The sequence below is a fragment of the Eutrigla gurnardus genome, assembly GCF_963514095.1.
Source record: "Eutrigla gurnardus genome assembly, chromosome: 3".
Lineage (NCBI taxonomy): Eukaryota > Metazoa > Chordata > Actinopteri > Perciformes > Triglidae > Eutrigla > Eutrigla gurnardus.
Window position 1 is genome coordinate 1336276 of NC_139917.1, and position 27824 is coordinate 1364099.

A 27824-nucleotide genomic window follows, 5' to 3' on the forward strand; every position below is an offset into this window, starting at 1 on the left:
TGTTGCATTTTATCATATAACTGCTGAAGTATATAACTGTGAAAAAACGTAATTAGAATGACTCTGGCCATCTCTGAAGCTAGAAGCTACGATGTCTGTGTATTGGGTACCAGGATGTAACGTTACTATAACAACAGGTCTCTCTGTGTGTTGGGTACCAGGATGTAACGTTACTATAACAACAGGTCTCTCTGTGTGTTGGGTACCAGGATGTAACGTTACTATAACAACAGGTCTCCCTGTGTGTTGGGTACCAGGATTTAACGTTACTCACACTAACAACAGGTCTCTCTGTGTGTTGGGTACCAGGAAGTAATGTTACTATAGCAACAGGTCTCTCTGTGTGTTGGGTACCAGGATGTAACGTTACTCACACTAACAACAGGTCTCTCTGTGTGTTCAGTACCAGGATGTAACGTTACTCACACTAACAACAGGTCTCTCTGTGTGTTGGGTACCAGGATGTTACGTTACTCACACTAACAACAGGTCTCACTCCTTCTTTCTCTTCCTGCTGATAAAAAGTGTTGCTGGATAAAACTCATCAGGTAAGATAAAGTTACATTAGTGTTTGAAGTTCGCTAGCTAGCTAGCGAGACAAGATAGTGGCTGTTTCACAAAATGGGACTTTTGTGACTTGAAACTAATTCATTGTGCAATTCAAACAAATTGAAAAAACATAATTGTCTCTCACTGTTGACTATAGATCTGACTGTCCTGCTACATTGATTTGAATGGAATGTCCCTTCAACTCCTATTTGATTTCTATGCTCCAGACATTGCCCATGTGTGTAAACAATCAGTATCTTTTAGAGCGCACCCTGCTGTATCCTTAATGAATGGTCTCATCATTTCCCCAGTACAGAGGCTCTCTCTTTGACTTGCTAATTCTTGATCCTGTTTTTCTACATTATTTGTGAGAACTGATATGAGCTTCTTGACATTTTTGAAAAAGTGAGGTCTGAATGGTTCTCAAGATTAAGGAAAAGGGAAATAAAAGTTGTAAATTTAGTGTCCTCATATGTATAGTAATAACACCGTATGTGAATTATCAATGCTCGTTCTTTCTCTATCGCTTATGTACATCTTCATGTCGAAGTATCTTATAAAGAACCCAGTAGAATATATTGAAGAAGAGGAAGGCCAGAGGGAAGCCAGCTCTCGACACAGTGTCAATCTTTTTGGCTCTGTCGATAAATAACTTTCTCATCTCTTCAATGCTTTTACCCCCTCCGCCTGCTACAGCCCCAGATGGATTCTGGGTAGTGTTTGCAGTGGCTCCTGGGGTATTCAGTACAGTAACAGTGTTGTTAGCGCTGGCCTTCAAGTCCTTGCTGTTGCTTGGAGTGGAAGTCACAGCAGCTGTGGAGGTCAGTCTGCGCTCGTGTACCTCCCCTTCCTGTTGGAGAGACAAGGAAGAGGAGGAAGGGCTCACAGATCAGAAAATAATGCTCACTTATTATTTCACAGACTGCATGTGCCATTGATGTGGCCTTTGAGAAAGGCACTGAATGAGGGTATAAATAGGAGCAAAGAAGTTTACACATTTGTCTTATACGTTAACAGACTGACAAGATGAGACACTCACATGTCAAAGCCTGCATTTTTTTTCTGTGCAAACACTCATTAAAATTCAAAATGACTATATGGTCATTTTACAGTCATTTAAGCATCTTGTGCGAATAAAAATGATTCATTTGGTTCATAACTCTCCAATGCTGAACATTTCCTCAGCTTGCTCAAAAAAGGTTTCCTAGAGACACTGAACTCAAGATATAACATCTCTCAATCTATCACGCAACACAGTCTAACAGCAGTTCATAAAATACTCACAAAATTGAAATCTACTGAACTGTGTACATGGAAAGAAAATGTTCCCTTTTTTGTGCCGCTCATGTGTTTCAAGCAGAAGTATCCCTCGTACCTACACCACATTTTTTTTGTGCGAGTCAGGACGACATTACGCATCAAAATGGAAGTTAAGTTTAGGCAACAACACCACTTAGTAGCATTTAGGAATAATGTCATGGTTTGACTTAAAATAACTACATACAATCAGGTTAAGGCAACAAAACGAAAGTTAGGTTTAAACAAAAACACAAAAATTGGGGTTTAGGCAACAAAATGTACGTTAGGCTTAGGCAACAAAACATGCATTAGGTTTACGCAACAAAACAAACATTACGTTTTGCAACAAAACAAAAGTTTGGTTTAGGCAACAAAACTTTTGTGCCTATTTCACGAACTGAATCTGCATTGTATTGTGCTAGTTTTGGGCCCAGTATGGCCTATGCTAGTGGCTCCCATCATACGTTATAATAATCCTCACACAGTGTTCTTGTCCACTGGTTGAAACATGCAAATGAAACATGCAAACATATATGCACAGGCACACACACAAACATGCTGTGCCATTACCCTGTGGTTGCTGGTGTAGATGTTGGTCATAGATCCATAAGGAGGGTCTGTTGGTTTGAGGCCGTCGTCAACATTAACACGACGAAGAGAGGCAGCTAGCTCCTCTGGATCAACTGCACCTCCACTGTTCTAGCAGTCAACAGCATGCACACCAGTAATCAACAGACAGAAACCAAAAGGAAAAAAAATAGCATAGCAACAGGGTAGGGACATCCATTAATTCAGTCAACCTATGTGGTAAATATTAAAAGCTCTCCAATACATTTTGTTTGGGTGTTTTAGTCTAAATTCAGAACACTTTCATAAGTACTTACTTTTATAGAACACCGGTCAAATAACATGAGCAAAGAGACCGATCACACTGACACACACTGAAGTATTGTTGGAAATGTTTTGCCTGTAAACCCATTGTTTGCCTTTGTGCCTAGCATGTGCGGATCTCTTGTGTGCTGTTAACAAAGTTAACTTCAATAATTCAAGGTCAACTTTTTTTTTTCCTTTTTTTTGGCGACATGGGGTTGATTATTTGGATCTCCACGTTTCTGACTATAATGTTTATGCAGGAACACAAAACTTTGCCCAGCCTTGTCTGTAATAATGACTATGCTACACATAGCTAGCTGGAATATAAATGGCCTTAATGCCCCCATTAAGCGCTCAATGTGTCTGGATTGGCTTAAGAGACACAAGATAGACGTGGCCTTCATTCAATAGTCACATTTTAAACACTCCGATACACAACGCTTGTCAAACCGTTATTATTATACTGCAGCTGCGGCTACTTTTGATTCTAAAAGCCGCGGTGCCCTGGTGGTGTTACGACGTAGCCTATCCTTAACAATAATTGGAAGCTATGAAAGTGAGGATGGTCGAATTGCTTACATTAAAACAAATATATATGGTCAAAACATTGCATTTCTATGTTTATATGCCACAAATAATTTTAGCCCAGAGTTCTTTGGCACAATTAGCAAGACTTTAAGTGACCTGCAGGACTTTTCAGTTATTATTGGCGCTGACATGAACGCTGTCCTGGATCCCTTACTCGATAGATCTAGTACAGCATCTCAACATATTCCACCTTCGACAGTTGCCTTCCAAGGTTTAGTTGACGATTTTAGTCTCACAGATCTATTTAGAGCTGTAAACCCCTCCTCAAGACAATATATTTTTTTCGTACAGACACAAAACCTACTCAAGGATAGATCATTTATTGGCTTCTGCAATACTATACTAATTCATTCAGCTGTGATTCATCCTAACTCTTTATCTGACCATTGTGTTATCACATCACAGCTCACACTTGCCAAGACTCCAACTAAGGCCACAAGATGGCGCTTTAACACCACACTACTTAAAAACAATGATTATTGTGTCCATTTCAAAAATACCTTTAAAACATTTATCTCAGAGAATGCTAACTCAGTAGAGGACCCTCGAGTCTTATGGGGCGCAATTAAAGGATTTGTGAGAAATACAACTATTTCCTTCCCTTCTTACCTTAATCGAACAAGGCTGGGCAAAATTAATTCACTTGAAAATGAATTACAGGCCCAGCAGGGGGATGGCGCATCAGAGGACAGGAAAAAGAAAATCGACGCAGTCAGAGTGAAGTTAAACAACATTCTGAGGTTACGAGCTGAAATTCAAATTCATAGGACCAGAAGAAACTATTATTTTAATGGCTCGCCTGCTCTCTCTTAGTCTGCAAAAATGCGAAAAATATTCTAACATTGCAGCTATCAGCTCAGACCAAAAATTGCTCACTGCTCCCAAAGAAATCAGTACTGCTTTCCACATTTTTTATGCAGACCTATACAAATCTGAAATATCATTGGATAAAACTAAATGTGAAACCTTTTTACAAGATTTAGAGCTTCCCACGCTTACGCAAGAAGATGCACAGCGCCTTGGGGATCCAATCACTCTGACTGAGTTGAGGGGTGCTATAGCTGGAATGAGAAAAGGCAAGTCTCCGGGATGGGATGGTATTCCCCCAGAGTTTTATCTCACCTTTTGGGAAGAGCTGGGACAATACTTTTTAGGCATGGTTCATAAAGCTGTTTTTGTTGGTGCCTTTTTTAATGACATGAATGCCGCCTTGATAGCTATATTACCCAAACCCAATAAGGACACCACTAAATGTGGGAACTAATTGTTTGTATGTTCAGATTTTAATTGGACCCCAGGAAGACTAGTCTGCCGCTTCTGCGACAACTAATGGGGATCCATAATAACAATAAACAATAAACAATATAGACCATTATCTATCCTCAATGCCGAAATAAAAATCTTTGCCCGTATACTGGCCTCGCGATTAGAACCCCACATAACTACGCCAATTAAGAGTGACCAGACAGGCTTTGTGAAATAACGACTTGCTATTGATAATGTACGGCGTCTGCTCCATATAATTCATGCTGCCAAGGATATTCCCTCTCCATGTGCAGTATTGAGCCTTGACACTGAAAAAGCCTTTGATAGGCTAGAATGGGAATATTTGTGGAGGGTCCTACAGCGCTTTAAATTGGGTTCAACCTTTATTAATTTAACTAAACTACTATACAACAACTCATCTGCAATGATAAACACGAACGGCATCATATCAAACAAGTTTAATTTATCACGCTCGTGCCGACAGGGATGCCCGTTAAGCCCTTTTCTTTTTCTTTTGTCATTAGAGCCCCTCGCACAGAAAATTCGTCAACACCCAATTATTTCCCCCATAACTTTTAACAACACCACACACTCCATATCACTGTATGCTGATGACATATTATTATATTTTGATAGAGCACCTATATCATTACCACATATTTTGGATACTTTTCACGAATTTAGCTCTCTATCTGGTTATAAAATCAATTGGACCAAATCGGCGCTTCTCCCTTTAAACTCTAAATTGAACCTGAGCTCATTGCCTCAGCACATCCCAGTGGTCAAATAATTTAAATACTTGGGGGTGGACATTTTTCCCTCATTAGCTAATATTGCCAATAAGAATTTTCAGGGCATCTACAGTAAAGTTGAGGCGGATCTCAATAGATGGTCTCACTTGCCAAAATCATTACAAGCTTGTGTGTCAATTGTTAAAATGGATATTTTACCATGCATAAATTTCTTTTCTTCGATGTTGCCCTTACCACCCCCAATTGATTACTGGAAAAAAGTCCATTCTTTGGTCTCAAAATTTATTTGGGGAGGGAAACGGCCACGTGTGAAGTTAACAACACTTCAACGACATAAAACAGAGGGTGGTCTTTCCGTGCCTAACTTTAAATATTATTTTTGGTCATTTGTATTAAGACCACTCACAGATTGGCTTAACCCCAATTCTGATCCCAGTTGGAAATCTATAGAAAAGAACCTAGCATCCCCACACAGACTGGAGGATCTGATTTACTCTGCTGTCCCTTTCAAACGAGCTAAGCTGAGGCTTGGTCCTATAATGAGTTTCCTCTTATCAACGTGGGTTGTTGCTGAGAAGGAATCTAAGAGTACATGTAAATGGCACCTGAATAGTCCACTCTTCAACAACTATTCCCTACTCACTGGGGGGGTCCCATTCTCATCCCCAGACTGGAGCTCTAGGGGTATCTATGTTTTAGCAGATGTCTATAACGAGAACGGGCTTCGTGACTTTAATGATCTGAGACTGTCCTACCAATTGCCTGGAACATCTTTATTTCTGTACTTTCAACTGCGATCATCTATGAAAGCATATGGAGTACCATGGAGTTCTCCTCTTACTACCCACCCTTTGCACTCCATTTTGTACAACAGTGGACGAAAAAGAGGTTTGGTCTCCCGGATATATTCACTAATTCGGGATGCCTACTATAAAACCCTCCCTATCTTACATGTATGGTCTAGTGATCTGGAACACTACATCGGAGGTGATTCACTGGACTGGGAAAATATTTGGTCCTCGATTGTCTTTGCTTCCAAAAACCCAGACCATCAACAGATCCATTTCAATTATATCCACAGGACTTACCTCACTCCTAGGAGAAACTTTCTCATGAAACGTTTGGCATCTCCAATCTGCTCCCTGTGCTCGGATGGACTTATAGGCTCATACATGCATATGTATTGGGAATGCAAGGATGTGAGGCTTTTTTGGGGTGAGGTCTGTACTACTTTATCTAATGTACTGGATGTCACTGTACCATGTTCTCCCACTGTGCTACTCTTGAATGATACCACCCCACTAAAGATGACATGCTGGAAAAGACGTATGCTCTTAACAGGCATCACTGCTGCCAAGAAGATGCTGGCTTTACGCTGGAAACCTCCACATACAATTACTAAGTCCCAATGGATTAACACATACATTGACATAATTAATATGGAGCTATCAGTGGCAAGAGTGCACAGTGCTAGAGCTGATACTATTCTGGCGTGGCAAACAATGGCAGATAAGATTAAGGAATTGCTGTAATCACTACCTGTAATAACGTGAAAAAAAAAAAAAAAAAAACATGTCCTGTAGGAGTTTTACAGAGATCCAGGGTTGAGGGGGTGGGTGGGGTGGGGATTGGGGGGGGGGGTCGCCGCTAGGTCTTTCTTTGTTTTTTATTTTGTTTTGTTATTTTTCTTTATTATTATTTCTTTATTTTTTTACTACAATATGCCGGTACTGTTGTCTGAATGCTGTTCCTGTTTACATTTAAAAGCAATAAAAAGTTGTTCACAAAAAAATAATTCAAGGTCAACTTTACAGCTAAGTGTTAAAGTCATTTTAGTAGCTAATTACATTGGTAGCATGGTAGCGACAGTAGCAAGGGCGCAGTATTAATGCCGTGGTAAGTACCTGTTAATTACAAGTTAGCCACACCCTAAAGCATACCCTGTTTTATAATCAATTTTACTTTAAAAGGAACCATCATTTATTTAATTTTTAAACTAGCAATTGAGACCATAAACTCATGTTTACAATGCTTACTGAAGTAATAAATCAAGTGAGAAGTAGGGCCATTTTCTCATAGGCTTTGATACAATCAGACTTATTTTTACAACCAGAGGAGTTGCCCCCTGATGGCCAGCAGAGAGAATGCAAGTTTAAGACACTTCAGCTTTGGCTTCACTTTTGAAAACAATATACACAAACAATTGTGCAAGTTGTGGTTGACACCCATCTAACAGGACTTGATTCCTGATCAAGGACTATTACATTGGGTCTGTAGGGCCTGTCTGTGAATGTGATACTATATTTTAGCTGTAATTTGTTTCACAGCTTCGGAGATACACAGGATAGATACTAATAATATAAACTAATTGAAAAGTAAATGTTTATTTATTTTTTAATTCTGATTCTATAAGTTTATACCTTTTTTTTAGTTGCCTCTCTGAGACGACCTGAGATCTGGATTTCCTTCCTTCCTTTCAAATAAAATGCTGTGTGTGTGTGTGTGTGTGTGTGTGTGTGTGTGTGTGTGTGTGTGTGTGTGTGTGTGTGTGTGTGTGTGTGTGTGTGTGTGTGTGTGTGTGTGAGTGAGTTGACTGAATGTGGAGTTGATCCTTTCCCGAGCAACAGAGTTCCATGCATTGACAACAGACTCATCCTCTGCTTGGATGGCCTTCTGACAGTGAAATAACACAAGTGAGAACAACACAGATAAAGCCACATCCATTCTCTGTCATGCACTAATACAGTAAGGGAGATGTGGTGCTTCAGGAGACTCAAACATGCACAGTCAGATCTACTTCATATCGTGTCGCACATCAGGAATGACATCATGAACCCCTCTTTCCTCCCTCACGTCTACTGCTTTTACTCTGACAGCATCCTGCCACAAGGTGGCAACATCAAACCAGAGTTGAGAGTACAGCAAAATTAGTCTATGTGCACATTTATGTGCAGGGATATATATTACTAGGCCCAATCCCAATGTCTCCCTCAAAGCCTTAAACTCTGAACAGGGACCTAACTGGTATCACCTAGTAAATTGTTGAGTGTAAGGAGCTGTGAGAGCTTGGAATGGTTTAAATACAAATAGCATTTAACATCTACAACCGTGCATTTTAGATTTTTAAGTTTTTTTACAGCCTGATTTGAACGTCTTCCAGGCTCTTGACTAACAAAACAAGAGATAAATGTCAAATAATCTATTTACTTGGTTTAGCCAAACCAGCTTCGATTAGCAAAATTAAAATAAATGGTTGATGAATAAACCAGGTGTGTAAAATAGCCCATTCCTCTGATAATAACAGTTTTATCTCCCATATAATGTTAATGTTCCTGTGTAAATGTAATTTACTGGTCTGAACACACATGTGCCGTACTCGTTTTTACCTTTTTTCTTTTATTCCTCAGGGCTTTCCTGGTAATCCTGTGTTTAATGTCACTAGTGTCACAGGCTATGATTTATGGTTAATGCCCTCGTGCAAAGTCTGTAGAAATGTGGACTTACGGAAAGCGTCCATAGCGGGCTCAGAAAAACCCTCACGGACTTTTGAGCCACGTTCCTGCAAAATTTGCTTGGACATTGGGTTTGGGCCTCAGTGTGGGATTTTTCCAGTACCTTGCTCTTGCCCTTGTGAGGACGTCTGAATCGCAGCAGCTCTTTATGTTGCCTCGACACAAAGTTGACAGCAGCGTACTCCAACAGGGCAGAGAAGACGAAGAGAAGACACACTGCCATCCAGATGTCGATGGCCTTGACGTAAGAGACCTGTGAACACATGCGCACACACACACACACACACACACACACACACACACACACACAGTAAAGTGTCAATCTGCTGACTTTTCTTGGAGACTTGATAACAATGTTGTTTTTGATATGAGAATCAATCAATCAATTCAACTAAAGACATTTTAGTTGAATTGAAAGGGACCCGAGACATTTTCCCTGAACCACTCGACCCTTTTCTGGCCTCATGAATGAACGCGACTGGGGCGACTGTGAGCGGGTAGAGAGGGTTGGCCAATGTTCGGAGGGTCGGCAGTTCGATCCCCGCCCTTGTCACTGTGTTATGGTCGTTGTGTCCTTGGGCAAGACACTTCACCCAGCTTGCCTCGTGTGAATGTGTATGACTGCTGTATGTTTGAGGTGGTGGTCGGAGGGGCCGTAGGCACAGAATGGCAGCCACGCTTCCGTCTGCCCCAGGGCAGCTGTGGCTACTATTGTAGTTTACCACCACCGGTATGACTGTGTGTGAATGAATGGAACCCGGAACCCTGTCAGAGCGCTTTGAGTGTCTTGAAAAGCGCCATATAAATCCAATCCATTATTATTATTATTAACGCTGATCACCCTGGGCGCCTGAATATGTTTTATATATGAGGGATACTGAAAATATATTGTAATTTAAAACAGATTTCCTGTCATTCTAGATGAAACCTGCACTAGTGTTGATGAGTTAGATTGAGGCTGCTATGAAAACCAACTGCATCAAGAATGATGTGTTGGCAGAAAGTTTCTGAGTAACAAAGAGAGCGTGCACGTAACTATAGTAACTGTCACTCACTGCCACTCCTCGTATGCATGGTGTTAGAGGACAGATAGACGCTGACTGAGATTACTCTGATCCTCATGCATGGGAATGAATTACAATATAATATAATATGATATCACTGCGTGAGAAAATGAAGGATTTATTGTGGAAAAATGTCCCTTATTTGTTTTTTTCTCCCTACAGGATTTGACCATGGCTCACAAAAACATTGATAAACGCCTGCAGAAAAAAAAATACTCTGTACAGACAGTTCATTAAATCAAGGACAGCCCAGTCAGAAGTGAGATACAAACGGTATAGAAACAAGTTAAACAGCATCCTAAATGAACGCAAGAAAGAATATTACAGCAATTTACTAGCAGAAAACATGAAGTATACTAAAAAATGATGGGATATTCTAAACAGCGTGACTAATAATAAAAGTAAAAAACCAAACTACCCCCCCTACTTCAATTATAACATGCAGGAGGATAACCCGGAGGTCATAACAAATAGATTCAACCAATTCTTTGTAAACATCGGGCCAGAGCTAGCCAAAGACATTCCTGACTCACCCCTGCACTGGAGCCACTTTGATAAGGATGGAGACAGAAATCCCAGCTCAATGTTTCTCACACCAGTGAAGGACACAGGGATTAGACACCTGGTCAACAAATGCGTAGCCAAAACTTCTACTGATGCTGACGACCTGGACATGAGGCTAATTAAGAAAGTATTAGATGGAATCATTTCACCCCTGACATACATTTTCAATCTGTCATTTCAAACCGGGACGTTTCCCACCAAAATGAAAGTTGCCAAGGTTGTGCCACTGTTTAAGAATGGTGACACACACGAGTTTACCAACTACAGACCAATTTCAATACTGCCACAACTGTCAAAAATCCTAGAGAAGCTATTCAACAATAGGCTCGACAACTTCATCAACAAACACAAATTGTTATATGACAGCCAGTATGGCTTCAGAAGGAACCATTCGACTGCCCTAGCTTTAGCTGAGTCTGTGGAAATCATTACCGACGCTATTGACCAAAAACAATATTCCATAGGAATTTTCATAGACCTGAAAAAAGCATTTGACACCGTTAACCATGATATTTTAATAGCTAAACTGGAGAGATATGGCCTTAGAGGTGTAGCACTGCAGTGGGTCAAGAGCTATCTACACAACAGATCCCAATATGTCAAAATAAATGATAGCACATTGACTAGCTTGGACATAGTCTGTGGGGTCCCACAGGGGTCAGTTCTGGGTCCAAAGCCGTTTATATTATACATAAATGATATATGCAAAGTGTCAAATACTCTGAAATTAATAGTATTCGCGGATGACACAAATATTTTCTGCTCGGGGAGTGACTTGAACCAACTTGTGGAAACAGTAAATCAGGAAATGGCCAAACTTCAAGTGTGGTTTAATATAAATAAATTATCACTAAATCTTGGAAAAACTAAATACATGCTATATGGGAAAAGAGGCTGCAACAACAGTCCCAACATTCAAGTAAACGGAGTTAATACTGAGAGGGTCCGTGAGAATAAGGTACTGGGAGTGATTATCGATGACATGTTAAGTTGGAAGCCACACATAGCACAATTAAAAAGGAAGTTGGCCAGGAGTGTGTCCATACTTTGGAAAGTACAAAAAATACTAAAATCAAAAAGCACTTCATCTGTTATACTGCGCACTAGTCTCTCCGCACCTGCAATACTGTGCAGAGGTGTGGGGACACACATATAAAGGCTCCACACAGCCCTTGTTAATTCTCCAAAAAAGAGCCTTGAGAATCTTACACTATGCCAACTACAGGGCACACACAAATCACTTATTTATCGAATCAAGAATACTCAAACTATATGACTTAATAAACTATCGCACAGCACAAATGATGTACCAAGAATCTAACAGAAATCTCCCCCAGAACCTGCAAAAATTCTTCATACACAGAGTGAGACACAATCTTAGAGGGAACATGATTTTCAGGCAAAGGAAGGTACGAACTACGTTAAAATCCTTTTCCTTATCGGTCACAGGTGTTAGACAATGGAATGTGTTAGAAGAAGATGTCAAAAAGTCAGCAACACTAAGTGGCTTTAAGAAGAAGTATGTAAATTCAACTGTTGACCGGTACAGATTATTGCATGAGAGTTGATAAAGGTCTGAGGCACGAATCAGCAGACATGGTGTTGTGACGGGATGGGAGCATAACAAATGAACATTCTGTACCCAAACAATAAGTTGAACCTGAGAAACTTGTATGGTCCAATGTCAGTTGTACGTAGCAGGGAGTATCAACAATGTGGAGATAAATTAGGTATGAATACCAAGCGTAACTGTTAATCCAACAGTTCACGATGGAGTTGCTGAACTGGTCACTGAATGCTATCGACAGAGTGTTCTCAACACGGTGTGCGGGTTCTGGTGAACCTACGTGCCCGGACGGGACCTTTATATCCGGCTACATCATGGATGCTTGGGGAAAGTGGAGAGTCATCTGCCTTGCCACTCTGGATGTGGAGGACGTCGAGGACGTGTACGTGTTTGCGTTCATGGCAAATGGAATGATCGCCTTGGGATGTGGACTTTTCATGCAATATCGGAAAATGACAAAGATTGCCACTGAGCTGACCAGTGTGAGGGCGGACAACGCCACCACTCGGTCTGCTGTGGTCGGGATGCGCTCTGACATCTCCGCAGTTCGCGAGTTCACGGCACTGATGCGAGTTGAAGTGGCCACTAATCGGGAGGAAATGGCGAAGTTAACAGCGGCGAAAGCTGCAGAGGAGATTGATGAATAAAATAAAAATGGCAGAAAAAAAGGGCTCCCACACCATCCCAACAAATAATAGCTAGACTGGACTTTTTTGTTCTCTGTCGATTGGACCCCCTTCAGACTTTGTTACATGATGAGACTGTTGTTCACTCATGACGAACAAATATGGACACGTGTGTGGACACACACGTAATCTGTTTGCACTGGACTTCAGCTCTCTGTACCACCTACTGCTGTAACATGTTATGTCAAATGTCACAAGTAAAAGAAAATGTTATGTCAAATGAAAAATGCAAAAGATAAGATAATATTATGAAGACGATTTTATCCAGTGGGTAATGGGGGCGGGACTAGATAAGCCTTGGCTTCTCCCGCTTTCCCTTTCGGCCATGTGTATTTTACTATTTGAACAAAGATGTGTGATGATGCTGATTTAACTGACATGCCCGAAATAAATAAGCAAATAAATAAATTGTATTTATTTGTAAACAGAACTGATCAGCGAGCCGATCGAGCTCGATTGCCGGGCTGGATTTGGCCCGCAGTGGCTGAGACTTGCTTTCGGATTTAGCGGCCTCTGAGAAGGCTATAGGGATGTGTCAATGTCTCTCTAACCGTTGGTCGGGCCACTTTTGAACTTTTTGGTTTTTGTGTGAAATAACTTAAAGATTCCATCTGGGTGAATCTTCCAATAGTAATTCAACAATATTTAATACAAAAAAGTTTAGGTTTGTAGGAGCTGCTTTTGGAACACACACAGACAGACACCCACACACACGCTTACACACACATGCCTATGCCACTGACGCTTGTGGTGTCAAAATGATGCAACCTCCTTTTTTATGAAATAATGACTTATTCAGATATGTGTTACAAACTTGAGTGCAAAGTTCTGTTGTGCACTTAAAACATGAGAAACCTCCTAACCTCTCAATACACACACGCATACACAAAGAGTATGTGTGAGAAAGATGGGTGTGCTAATAAGGGTTATGTAACACTGCTACATTTATGATTTTTTCCCCCCTCATGCATACAAGATACCAGGACTAAGGCACTCTTTCTCACACACGCATTCTCGGATACATGATGTGTGTAATCAACACATACTTGTGCTTGCCCATGCAAAACATCCACCAATAGAAAGATTTCAGGTCTCAGGAGAGGGAATAAATCTCACACACACACACACACACACACACACACACACACACACACACACACACAATGTTTCAGAGCTAAAATCTCGAGTATTTCCTTGTTGCTGAATCCTATTTCAAAATTTGTAAAGTATAATTTGATTACGCCATTGAAGATAGATGTTTGTATCCCCTTGTAAAAACTGTAACAGGAGCAACACAAAATATCACAATAAACTTCATCGTTTTTGTATCCCATACAACATTACTTCACTGTATTTACTTCTATCCAACACCAAATGCAGATGGAACCGCAAGAGCCTGGTCTGCTCAAGATGTTTGTCTAAAGTCTGTTTTCTGTCTAAAGGCAGTTTTTTCTTGGCAAATAGATCTGCAGAGAGATCGAATGTGGAAAAATATAAAGTACAAAAAATTCAAGAATACAAAAATAAAAAATATATTGAAAAATAAAGTAATGTACATCCAATAAATGAATATATCTCTCAAAAATCCATCTCTCTCTCTCTCTCTCTCTCTCTCTCTCTCTCTCTCTCTCTCTCTCTATATATATATATATATATATATATATATATATATACATACACACACACATACATATATTCTTTAATATTGAACGTGTCTTTATATTTATTTATTTATTTATCTATATAATTCCACATTTGTATTTACTTTATTTTTTCATTATTTTTTTTTTAGATTTATTTATATATTGCTTATTTATTCTTTTATTTATCCTTCTTTATATTTCCATATTTCTTTTCTTATTCTTTAACCTATTTATTCTTTAGTGTGGCACTCCTGTGACTCTATGGCTCCAAACCCTGTAGAAGCTGGGTGAGAAAACCAGCTATCACAGGACTGAACAGTATAGACAGACAACCACTGATACTCACATGTGTTTGGATTGGGAGAATAATATACAGACTTTTTTCTGTCTGTTGTGTTTTATTAGTAGTTATATCTTTATGTTATTGTAGTTATATCTTTTGTGCTGTCTTTGCCAGGTCTCCCCCCAGAAAATATATTTCTATCTGAAAATACTTCCTGATTGAATAGAGATTAAATGAAAGATTATCAAAAAAATACCTTTGGCAGTGAAGTCCTGGAGCCTGAACTCTGTGTTGTCATTGTGAGGACAGTGGTGATGCCCAGTGCCACTCTGGCTGGGGCAGCATCCATGTTGATCCAGAAGGAGACCCAGGACAAAATTACAATGAGCAGAGAGGGGATGTACATCTGGATCAGGTAGTAGCCCATCTGACGCTCCAGGTGGAAACGCACTTCAATACAAGTAAATTTACCTGCAACAAAGCAGAGACACTCTAAAATCACAGTTGCATATTTATGCTCAATGTGAGCATGGTCATCAGCAACAATTATGGAGCACAATTACAATATTATGAGCGGGTGGCAACCTCCGGTTCTGAAAAGTCACTTATGCTAGCTGATGTTACCACGTCTCCAATGCAATTAGCTTCTGAGATTAACACATCGCGGTAAAGTTTATCCCAAATTCTGGAGGCTAAATTTGTTATAAGCTTAACACCGGATGCCAGAACAATCAATAGTTTGCTGTGCGGGGTGCTGCTCTGCTTGTGTTCATCAGATCCACCTGTAGCTCCTCTGCCATCCAAATACGGTCACTTCCAATCACTGATTGCAAAAACAACAACAACATGGCGATGATCAAAATCGCAGATGGTGATGGCTAAAATACCTAACCCAAACTCGAGCCTTCAAATCTGCAGTCCACTTCTGATATACAGCCTATGATAACAAGGCACTCTTGGCCTGTGTTTCAACACGCCCCACACAAGCTTCACCCAACTTCTGGGATATGCATTTCCACGATCCACTAACTAACAAGATGGCAGGTATTTACTTCATGGTGCTACAAAAACTGGTCATTATGCAGCGCGAAATCTATAAATATCCCTAACCCCTGTCCTTTTCTGAGCCCCCTGAGTCATTCAACGTCCCCATCACCATACAGCACCCAAGTTCCAAGACACCACATCCATGCTTCTCTTCTGTCTAAGGTCAGATCCCATTTAGCCGACTGAAAAGACAATATCAGTGTGAATGTCAGTCTGTTTGTTTTTCGCTCTTGCAGCTGATTTTTTTCTTGACTTGATCCCAGAAGCACAAACATGATTGATGGAAAGTGGCAACCTCTTCACCCTGCGTGCATCTTACGGTGCCTGTGTCGTGATACTTACGGCAGTGTGTGTTACCTGTGTTGTAGTGCTTGGTGCAGTATCTCAGGTCTGATTCATCTTTGAGGATGAACTGTGGGAGCGTGAGGCCTTCGGCCACTTGCACTGGTCCGTTCTCCTGCCACTCAAAGATTAAGTCGTTCATTGTGTAACCAACTGAAAAAACAAACAAACCACAGGACAATTTCAAATGTATAATAAAACATTATGCAACATGAAGTCAATGCAGTCATTCCTTGAAGTGACTGATACATTTACATTTTAATCATCAATTATTCATACATGACATTTAACATATTCTTAGCATTTAGGAGCAGTGGGTTGCAAAAGGACGACCTTTATCTGAGCCCATGGTTCTCTGCTGGAAAGTGAGTGAGTCACTGTTTTAAGTAAGGGAATTAAAAAATATTGTGGTCTTGTTGACAAGTAAGGGTAAATGGAGTGTGGGATGGATAGGAGATTTGGTCTGACGTCAGCAGTGATGTGAGCATTGTACTGAACCATTGTAGTGAAGAGGGAGCTGACCACCCACTGCTTCCTCATAGGGAGACTGGACTCAGCCTTAGAGCCGCAGCTCATTTGCCTCGAAAAGGGCCAGCTGAGGTGATGTATCTGATCAGGATCCACCTGGACACCTCCCTTTAGAGGTTTTCCAGGCATGTCCAACTGGTAAGAAGCCCTTAGGTAGTCCCAGAACATCCTGGAGGGATCATAACTCATTTCACCTGAGACCTCCTTGGGGTTCCCCAGGAAGAGCTGAAAGACATTGCTGGGGAGAGGGATGCAATAGACTGCTTAGCCTGCTATCCCAACAACATTGGTGTCTATGAAACAATTCATAGATGCAGATTGAATTGTTTCTGAACATTAAAATGGGGGTCTTATGTTTGAAAACAGTCAAACTCAGGGGTCTAGGGCTCCCCTCCCCATCTGCCTGTTGGTCTGATCTCTGCCCGACTATATGTGACACCCACCTGTGAACTCCAGATTCCACTGTGATTGGTCAACTGCAGTAGAAGTCAGAAGTTACAATTGGCTGAGCTGATTTATGCTTCTTTCTACTGAGCAGACCGACTGTGCCTCTTTCTCCTGGACTCCTGAGAAGCAATTCACCCAAACAGTCTCCCACGAACAGCCAAAGAAGCAGACTTTTGGAGCCTGCTTCACCCTACAAGCAACTGCTACAGAGAACCAGTTCATCTGGTCTTCCCATTGAAACCTCCCAATCAACCAAGACAAGAATTCCTAGCTGATGGAATTCCTTCATCCATACACCAAGAACTTGAAGGACATAACTCTCCTTCACAGGAACCTGAAGACAGCAACATTTCTTCTGTCAAGGGATGTACTATAATGAAGGACGTAAGGACCCAAATGCAGTTAGTTTTATTTAAATGATAAGCTAACAAAAAACAATGTCCAAAAACTCAGGGAGACCACAGGGACAAAAACAGTATCGAAAATTAACCAAAAACATCCAAAAACTCAGGGAGGCCACACAGGCAAAAACACTATGAAAAAAACGAAGAACAAGAATCCAAAGCGTAGACAAAAAACTTACAAACAATAATCCAAAGCGTAGACAAAGACCAGAAGACATGGGCAGGACAGATCCGGTGGTGGACACGGGAAAACACAGGACGATTAAGCAAAGACAGAACAGAAACACACAGACTAAATACACAGGGCTGATTAGGTCAACGACAGACAGGTGTGGAGACACAAGGGCAGGCTAAGGAGGGAAACCAAGACAGGAAGCAAAGCACATGACAACACAAGACAGAAGACTACAAAATAAAACAGGAAACCATCCATCCATCCATCCATTTTCGACCACTTATCCTGTATTCAGGGTCGCGGGGGTGGGGGGTGGAGCCCATCCCAGCTATCATTGGGCAAAGGCAGGGTACACCATGGACAGGACGCCAGTCTATCACAGGGCCAACATGTAGAGACAGACAACCATTCACACTCACATTCACACCTATGGGCAAATGAGAGTCATCAATGAACCTTTCCCCATCCTGCATGTCTTTGGACTGTGGGAGGAAGCCAGAGAACCCTGGCAGGATGCGTGGAGCAGGCGTCGGACGGTCCCCCGTCGGAACAGCAACGGGCAACGAGCGGACCCCCAGAAGGCTGCGTGGTGCAGGTGTCGGACAGTCCCCCTTCAGGATGGGTGACGGATGGACGCCCGCCTGGACTGGTGACGGACGGGCATCCGCCTGGACTGGGGACGGACGGCCCTCCGCCTGGACTGGGGACGGACGGACGGGCCTCCAACTGGACTGGTGACGGACGGACGGGCCTCCGACTGGACTGGTGACGGACGGAACCCCGACTGGACTGGTAACAAACAGATGGACTCCCAACTGGACTGGTGACGGACCTCCGACTGGACTGGTGACGGACGAAACTCCGTCAGAACCAGTACGGGTTGGGCACCCGTGAGCAGCATTGGAAAGGCTCGCTTCCTCGACGAACCAACTGCCGGTTAGTCAGCTAGACGCTCTTTGGCCCTCCCAGGGCCAGGCGAGTACCCTAAAACAGGTTACGGCAGGAGCTGGGAGGCTGCTTAGCTGGGGAGGGTCATGGCCGGGGATCAGGGGCTGAGACAAAGTCCTTCACCCAGGCGGGCAGTGAGCCCCTGAGCCACGGCCTGGAGGAAATTAGCTCCCTAGCCTTTGTCAGGGCTGACTCCCTCTCTTCCTCTCCATCAGCATATTTGTGCTCCGCCTGGAGGCACCGGAGGTTATACGAAACCTCGTATAGTTCTTGTTTAGAATCACGCAAAAAAAAAAAAGGCCGCTCCATGTTGTGGCTTGGTTGTTTTGTCACGGGTGTACTCGGAATGAATCAATCAATCAATCAATCAAACTTTTTTTATAGAGCACTTCTCATATACCGGGTATGCAGCACAAAATGCTTTACACAAAGATAAAAACAATAAAGAAAACCCCTCCCTTCCACCCTCTATACTACATACACGCACGCACACACACTAACACACACACATCTGCACACTCTTACTACCGGCAATAGGGAGACATGGCAAGGCACTGAGGATTGAGGAAGTGCTGTCGTTGGGGCCATCCACACTGGGAGGAGCCACAGCCAGACCCTCCAACTCTGACAGACAACAGCGGGCCAACAACCGAGTGATTTCCTCGTGTTGGCCCGTGGGGAGGTGTGTTCGTGGGCGTGGGTAAGGCCGGGTTGGAGCGCGTGTGGCGCGCGCAGCTCCTGTGACTGTCATCTTTTGTCTCTCGTGGCGGGGAGTTTGGATCGTTTATTTGGTTAATGAACAGTGTGATGACAGTGCGGGCGGTGTGCCTGGTTAACTGGTTGACCCTGTAAGTTGTGTTGAAACGGTGCGCAATTGGTAATTTGGCTGCTTTGATTTTGGTTTTGTTTGTTCTCTTGCACTGTGGCACCTACGTTTGGTTGGGGGGTTTCCCTGGTAGGTTGTAGCGGCGTTTCCCTTTGGGTCCGTCGGTCCAGTCCTGGTAGTGTTGCGGAGAAAGTGGCTGAAGCATTGCTTGGGAGAACGTCCTTGGTTTCGGGTGAGTGTTCGCAGAACGCTCCCCCGTGCCAACGGTTTACAGTGCGTAATTACCCACCGCAAGTTACCGCATGAAGACTAGGGCTGAGTTAGACAAGTTTTTGGTTGGGTAGATAGCGGGAAATCTTCTGGCCCCGGTGCGCACAGGACATTGAGCCGCTTAGTCCTCGACCTGGTTTTGGGAATTGTGTGTGAGAATTTGTTGTTGTGGCTTTGAAATGGAGACCATTTCGGAGTTTGTTGCGTCTCCCTCTTTGGATTTTTTGGACTCGTGCACCAGGGATCAGATGGCTCTTATCGCGGAGCATTATGCTGTGGAGGTGCAGGGTGACAAACGTGTGAAGGACAACATTAAATCAGCTGTTGTCTCTGCTTTTTCTGCGCGTGGATTGTTTGGGGAGGAAAAGGTGGATGCTCCTCCGCTACTTACTGGGGTGTTGTCCCAGCGGCCCGAGCTCACGTTTGAGCAACAAAAAGAGCTCATGAGGATGCAGCTGGAGCATGATAGAGCAAAGCATGAGTTGGAGGTGAGAACACAGCTGGAGCATGATAGAGCAAAGCATGAGTTGGATGTGAGAACACAGCTGGAGTTGGAGCACCTCCGACAGAAGTCGGGGAAGGCCAGTGCCGGTTCGTCTGGTCCCCTTGACATAAGCAATTTGCGGTGGGTGCCGCCATTCAATGAACGGGACCCAGACTCCTTTTTTGTGTTGTTTGAGCGTGTGGCGGATGCACGGGGCTGGTCTGACTCAGATTACGCTCTGATGCCTCAGTGTGTGCTGTCAGGGAAAGCGCAGGTGGCTTATTCGTCGTTGAGCACGAGGGACAGCAGGTCCTATTATAAAATTAAAAAGGCTGTGCTCACAGCGTATGAATTAGTCCCCGAAGCTTATCGACAACGTTTTAGATTTTGGGAAAGAAAAAATGGTCAAACATATGTCGAATTTGCCAGGGATTTGGACGTTCATTTTAAACGTTGGCTGGCAGCGCTAAATGTAAACACTTTTGATGACCTGTGTGAATTGGTGGTAATAGAACAGTTTAAGAATATGTTGCCTGGTAAATTGGCCACTTACATCACTGAGCGAAAGGTCTCTGTTGTCTCGGCTGCGGCCGCGGCAGCTGATGAGTTTGTGTGGATCCACAAAGCGGAGTTTGGAGACCACTCGGAGTCATGGCACGGCAGAACAGGTGCGGCCAGGGAGGCTGGCACCTAGAGGCATTGTTGGATGTGGTACTGTGAATAAGGATGACAGGTGCAATTACTGTCGTGAGGTCGGTCATTGGAAGTCGGAGTGTCCCGTTTTGCGGGTTAAAAGCCGGCCAGGAAGGGCATATGTGAAACCGGCGGTCGCTGTTGCGCCGGTGGCACTGGTTGCGGTGTCCGAGCATGTGTTGCCTTCTGCTGTTGTGGATGAGGCTGAGGTTTGGGCTGCTTATGCCCCGTTCATCAGCGATGGTTTCGTGTCGCTTGTGGGGAGTGAAGTTAAAGTGCCTATAAAAGTCCTGAGGGATACGGCGGCCTATGACTCGTACATGGTGGATTCGGTGTTGCCGTTGTCATCGGACAGTGACACCGGTGATGTAGTTTTGAGTCGGGGAATAGGGCTTTGCCGATTCCTTTGCATAAGGTGGTTCTGAGCTGCGAGCTGGTGCAGGGTGAAGTGGCGGTCGGGGTGCGTCCGGCGTTGCCCATGGAGGGAATCCACCTGATCCTGGGTAACGGTCTGGCTGGTGGCCGGGTCTGGGTGGAAGCTTCTCCATCCCCCGTGGTCAGTCCCTATCCGGTGAGCAGTGTTCATTGTGAAGGCTCTGGTGGTTCACCAGAGGCCCTGTCAACCTGTGCCGTTACGCGTGCCATGGCTGTGGCTGACGTAGCGTCTGGCGAAGCTGAGGCTGGTGTCTTGGATGTCCCGGCTCTGTCGGAGCTTCCATTGGAGGTGTCACCTGAGGAGCTGCGAGAAGAGCAGAAGTTAGATCAGTCTCTCAAGGGTTTGTTTGAGCAAGTGCTGCCGGCTGCTGAGGTGCGCAACGCTGCCAGCGGTTACTTTTTGCAAGATGGCCTGTTGTTTAGGCAGTGGATTGCTCATTCTGGTGTGGAGGTAGGAGACCCTGTGTTTCAGTTGGTGGTGCCAGCTAAGTTTCGTCCTCTGGTTCTCAAAGTTGCCCATGATGACACCGGACACTTTGGGGTAAAAAGGACGCATTTGAATATTCTGAGACATTTTTTTTGGCCGCGCGTAAAACGTGATGTAGCTGCGTATATTAAAACGTGTCATGTTTGTCAACTAACCAGGAAGCCGAATCAAAAAATTAAGCCTGCTCCAATACAACCTATTCCGGCTGTTAGTGAGCCATTTCAACATCTCATTATTGATTGTGTGGGCCCTCTGCCCGTAGCCAAGTCGGGATGTAAGTATTTACTGACTGTGATGTGCCAGACAACGAGGTATCCGGCTGCGTATCCGTTGAGATCAATCACTGCAAAATCAGTTGTTAAAGCTCTGAAACAATTTATTTCAGTGTTTGGTATCCCCAAAATTATACAGTCAGACCAAGGCTCGAATTTTTCTTCCCATGTGTTTAGTCAGGTGTTAAAGATTTTGCGCATACAACACAATCAGTCTTCGGCTTACCATGCGCAAAGTCAGGGTGCCTTAGAAAGGTTTCACCAGACGCTGAAGTCTCTCCTCCGGGCTTATTGTACAGAGCTGGGTAGAGATTGGGAGGGGGGTCTTCCGTGGTTGCTGCTGGCTGCAAGAGAGGCAGTTCAGGAGAGTACTGGGTTCAGCCCAAATGATCTCGTTTTTGGACACACTGTGCGGGGTCCTCTGGCGGCCCTGAAAGGTGGCTGGGTGGAGGCCGAACCACCTAAAAACCTCATTGATTTTGTTAATGGCTTCAGGCACCATTTGTTTGTGGCGGGTTGTTTGGCCAGAGATAAGGTTCTGTGCAGGGGCGGATGATGCGTGTTTATGATCGGCGGTCGGAACGTAGAGAATTTGCTCCAGGAGATCAAGTTTTGGCTCTCATGCCTCTGGTGGGGTCTCCGTTCCAGGCCAAGTATGCGGGTCCCTACACTGTTTCTGAGAAGGTTTCAGACCTTAATTATGTAGAAACGCCTGGTCGTCGGAAATCACAGCAATTGTGTCATGTGAATCTTTTGAAGCCCTATTATCTTCGTAACTCTGACCCTGAGAGTGTTGTGCGTCTGGCTCTGGCGGTGAGCTCTGTGGCTGTTGCGCATGAAGGCGATGGCGTGCCTGAGCCTGACTAGAGAGTGTTATGTGGACGACTGAGAAATTCTGAGTCTCTGTGTGTGTTGGACGAAATGTTGTCACATTTGTCAGAGGATAAACGTTGTGAACTTGTGAATCTGATTGGAAAATGAAAACTGTTTGGTGATACGCCTTCTTGCACTGATTGGGTAGAACATGACGTCTGTGTGGGAGATGCGCAACCGATTAAGCAACGTTTTTAATCGCATGTCCCCTGAAAAAGCCAAGTTTTGGGATTTGGAAATTGATTATATGTTGGAAAATAACATTGCTGTGCCGTCGTCGGCTGCTTGGGCTTCTCCTTGCATTCTGGTGCCAAAACCTGACCAAACCTTACGCTTTTGTACTGATTTCAGGAAGCTGAATGCAGTCACCAAACCTGATTCATTTCCCCTGCCCCGGATGGATGATTGCATTGATCAGGTTGGGTCGGCCCGGTTTGTTAGCAAATTCGATCTGCTCAAAGGTTACTGGCAGGTGCCGTTGTCGGAGCGAGCCCAGGAGATTTCATCGTTTGTGACACCATCAGGCCTTTTTTCTTATACTGTGATGCCCTTCGGGTTACGAAATGCACCAGCAACCTTCCAGCGCCTGATGAACAGAGTGGTGTCAGGGCTCGAGGGGTGCTCGGTTTATCTTGATGATGTTGTAGTGTATAGCGATACTTGGCACTCGCACCTTCAGCGCGTTCGTGCGCTTTTTGACAGGCTTGCAGAGGCGCGCCTTACTGTTAATTTGGCTAAATGCGAGTTTGCTAAGGCGACGGTCACTTACCTGGGCCGGGTAGTTGGGCAAGGTTGTGTTGCTCCGGTTCAGGCCAAGGTTCAGGCAGTCGGGCACTTTCCTCAACCCACGACTAAAAAGGAGCTTCAACGCTTTTTGGGTTTGGTCGGGTATTATAGTTTTTGTAAAAATTTCTCGACTGTGGTGTTCCCTCTTACAGAGCTCCTGAAGGCGAAGGCGAAGTTTGTGTGGTCCTCTGATTGTCAACATGCTTTTGATCAAATCGCTTTTGTGTTCTGCTCCTGTTTTAGCAGCTCCACGTTTTGGTCAGCCGTTTATGCTGCAGGTGGACGCCAGTCAGGTTGGAGCAGGTGCAGTTTTGCTGCAGGAGGATGCCCAGGGTTGGGTGAGGCCAGTCAGTTTCTTTTCCAGAAAGTTCAATCGTTATCAGAGTAATTACTCTGTTATTGAGAAGGAAGCTTTGGCGTTGATTTGGGCAATCCAGCACTTTGAGGTCTATGTGGGGTCCGGCGGGACGTCTCTGGTAGTGTATACTGACCATAACCCTCTGGTTTTTCTTCAGTTGCTGCGGTGCTTGAATCAGAGGTTAATGAGGTGGTCTTTGTTTTTTCAGGCATATGACCTTGATATTCGACACATTAAAGGGACAGCCAATACTGTTGCTGATGCGCTGTCACGTGCGCCTCTGTAGGGCGTTTGTTGCACTGTGTTGATTATTAATGTCCTGTTGTCTTTTGGTGTTCTTGGTCTGTTCTTAATCCCTCTATAGGTTCTTAAATTGCTTCCCATGGTACCGGGGTTGCTGGACCGGGGTGGGAAAGAGGTGGGCGGGGCACCAGAGACTGCAGGTCATGGGTTTGTTTTCTTTATAAATTTATTCTGATTTGCATTTTGAGTAGTTATGTGTTTTGATTGTATTTTTGTTCTTTATAGAATAGGTAATATTGTTTGTGGAGTCGGCGGTCTCCTTTGGGACACCGACTTTATGGGGGGGGGGGGGGGGGGGTGTCACGGCCCTGCTGGCCTTAACCTTTCATCCCTGCAGGAGGTGCTGGTGACGGTGATGAGGCTGATTGGGTGCACCTGGGCTCAGTCCTCTAGGAGGCTTTAAAACCCCGGCCCAGCTCAGTGCTCTGGCGCTTCGCCCTGCCTGCTGATGCACATTTTGGTTTGCTGTCTTTTGGTTTTACACCCATCATGACATCCACACACCGCAGCCACTCACCCACATTTACACTACTGATTATACAGATAAACACACCTCATCGTTTGTCTATGTTAATTTAAACTCTTGTGTTAATAAATTATTTCATTTATTGGCACTCTTGCGTTTCGTTGTTGCTTTTGTCACTGCTTTTTGAGCCAGGCTGTGACAAAATGGAGTGAACGGTTAAAAGAATAAGAATACCTAAGATAATAAATAAAATAAAATTGTGCCAAACGTAAATAAAACAATGAAGGAGGTAAGGACCCAAATGCAGTAAAAAAAAAAGAAGGTTTATTTAAATAATAACCTCACAAAAACAGTCCAAAAACACAGGAAGACCACAGGGGCAAAAACACTATACAAAAATGTAGGGAGGCCAAAAAGGCAAAAACACTATGAAAAAACAAAGAACAAGATAATCCAAAGCATAGACAAAAAATTTCAAACAATAATACAAAGCACAGACAAAGACCAGAGGGGTATTCCATCAAACCTGCTAAGCGCAAAGCCGGGCTAATTTCGATAAGCCCCGCTACCTTTAGCGAGAGTTGCGTTCCATCAACGTGACTTGAGGCACTCTTCGCTAAGTAACCATGGGAATTTATCCGACCAAACTAGCCTGCTCCGGGGCAGGCTACCATCAGGGTGCAGTCGAATAGTCAAAAAATAAGGTCCTAACTCCTATTCCTATCTCCTATCCCTTGACCTCTGGGGAAAACGTCACGGGGTTAAGGAAAGGCGATAGAAGAACTCAAAAGGATTTAGGAATAGTCGACCGCGGTGCTCAGAGAATCCGACCGGACTTTCACTAAGCTACGTCATTATAACGCGGCCGCTGATGATTGACAGCTGATGATCGGCACCGGCGATTGACGTGCGTCTGCACTGGAGAAACTACAATAATGGACTACAAAAAGCGCATCGTCCACTTCTCCACATGTTGGTTTTATCAACAGCTGGTTCACTGACCGGCTTCACGTCCAGCAGCTCCTCCTTCCTGTTTGACCGGTTGTTTTATTTACTTTTCATTTGTGGTTTTAGTTTCGTTTTTGTCAAACATTTGTAACATGATTTAAATAAATACAAAAAAAACATTCAATTTATTATCACTCTCCACACATTTATCATCACTATTCCAATGACTATATGTCTGCATGAAAGTCATTGTTAAATATGTAAATGCAAATATCGTTTGTTTTCATTAACGGCCGAGGTGTGCGGCACTTTAAATGTTGCTCTCGCAAAGAATTGTGGGTCGGCGTAATCTCCTTTCCTTTCGCATAGGAAGGTCCGTTGCATCCTATGCTAAAGGAGCTCTGAAAGGAAGCATTGGAGCTCCTTTCCTATGCAATTCTTGCCCAAGCAGCCTCGCGATTTTTATTTATCACTACAATATTCCCTTTATTGGTAATGATGGGTTTGTACTCCTCGTACAGTTCCATCAATAATTTTTGCTCTGGTCTTTTCTGCCATTTTCTCGATGATTCGACATTCACGGTTCTGGTCTGGCTTCATATCCCGTGAACGGCGTAACACGCGACAACGTTAACCTGGCTTGAATAAGCCTCAACAAGGCGCGGCTGAAATGCGTTAATGGAATGGGTTTAGCCGCAAGTGGAAGTTGGCGTTAGTTCTAACCAGGCATAACCAGGTAAGCGCCGCTTTAATTAGCGAGTTTGGTGGAATACCCCTCAGGAGACATAGGCAGGACAGAGGTGAACACACATCTGGGATAACACAGGACGACCAAGCCAATATAGAACAGAAACACAAAGACTAAATACACCAGGGCTGATTAGGTTAAATGACAGACAGGTGTAGAAACACAAGGGCAGGCTATGGTGATTGGGGAGAACAAGAGGCAAGGCTGACGAGACAATGAGACACAGCTGGGAGACAGAAAAAAGGAGGGAAACCAAGACAGGAAGCAAAGCTCGTGACAACACAAGACAGAAGGACTACAAAATAAAACAGGAAACCAACACTACAAAAACCCACAGTCATGACAGTAGACAAGACAAGAAAAACACGTGACAACACAAGACAGAATGACTACAAAATAAACCTGGAAACCAAAACAACAAAACCCACAACATATTCAGAGGAAAAAGCATAGTGGGCATAGTTTAAGATTGGAACTGTTCATGTTTCAATGTGATTTACTGTTTGATGTGATTAAGTTCAGTTTGTACCCTTAGGTCAGTTGTTAGTGATTTAGAACATACAGTTTGCATGCTCACTAACCCCACTTTGCTAACACTTAACCTTAGCTTGGCCTTGTATTTCCACACCTGTCTCTCGTTGTCCTAATCAGCCCTGGTGTATTTAGTCTGTGTGTTTCCTTTCTGTCTCTGCTTAGTCATCTGTTATATCCCGGATGTATACCCTCCACCTGATCTGACCTGCCTGTTCTGCCTGCCTCTGGTGTTTTCTCTGGATTACTGTTTGTAAGTTGTGTTTTTCTGTTTCTGATTATCTTGTTCTTTAATTTTTATAGTGTTTGGCTACTCCTGAACACCAGTCACCTGCCCCAAGCAACCTCCTAGCTCCAGCCCTGACCCGTTCTTGGGAACTCGCCTGGCACGGGGAGGGCCCATCCAGTTTGCTAGTATCGGCTTGGCTAGTCTGCAGACCTCTCGCAGGAGAAGGCGTGGCTCGGGGAAGCAAGATTTCCCAAAACGGCCCAATGACACTCAGCCTGTTCCGGTGTCGGAGGTCCCGGCTGAGACCAAGCCTGTTCCGGCATCAGGTGTCCCAGCTGATACTAAGCCTGTTCTGGTGTTGGAGGTCCTATATCACGCCAAGCCTGTTCCTGTCCCGAGGGGGGTGTGCTCGTCTCCTGTTGTGACGGGGGTCCGTCCGTTACCAGCACCACACAGCCTCACAGTGGTCCGTCCATCACCTGGTCCTGTACCGACAGGGGGGCGGCCCGTCGCCTGCACCTGTACCGACGGAGGTCTGTCCATTGCCTTTCTCATGCAACTTGTCCCAACGTGGGACC

At 43.9% G+C, this 27824-nt stretch overlaps 1 protein-coding gene across 2 annotated transcripts in view; it reads right to left on the minus strand.

Moving 5' to 3' along the window:
- Positions 1-1069: 1069 nt before the first annotated feature.
- Positions 1070-27824, minus strand: part of glra3 (glycine receptor, alpha 3) — a gene marked incomplete at its 3' end in the record, with an annotated part of 92323 nt that continues 65568 nt past the window's right edge. The window contains exons 6-10 of one of the 2 annotated variants that reach the window (XM_084004975.1): positions 16051-16188; positions 14903-15117; positions 8943-9092; positions 2419-2547; positions 1070-1399 (exon numbers count right to left, since the gene is read on the minus strand). In XM_084004975.1, the coding sequence (XP_083861101.1) occupies positions 1070-1399; positions 2419-2547; positions 8943-9092; positions 14903-15117; positions 16051-16188 (962 nt within the window). The remainder of the gene's footprint in view (positions 1400-2418; positions 2548-8942; positions 9093-14902; positions 15118-16050; positions 16189-27824) is intronic. The other variant, XM_084004976.1, reaches the window with a different exon arrangement.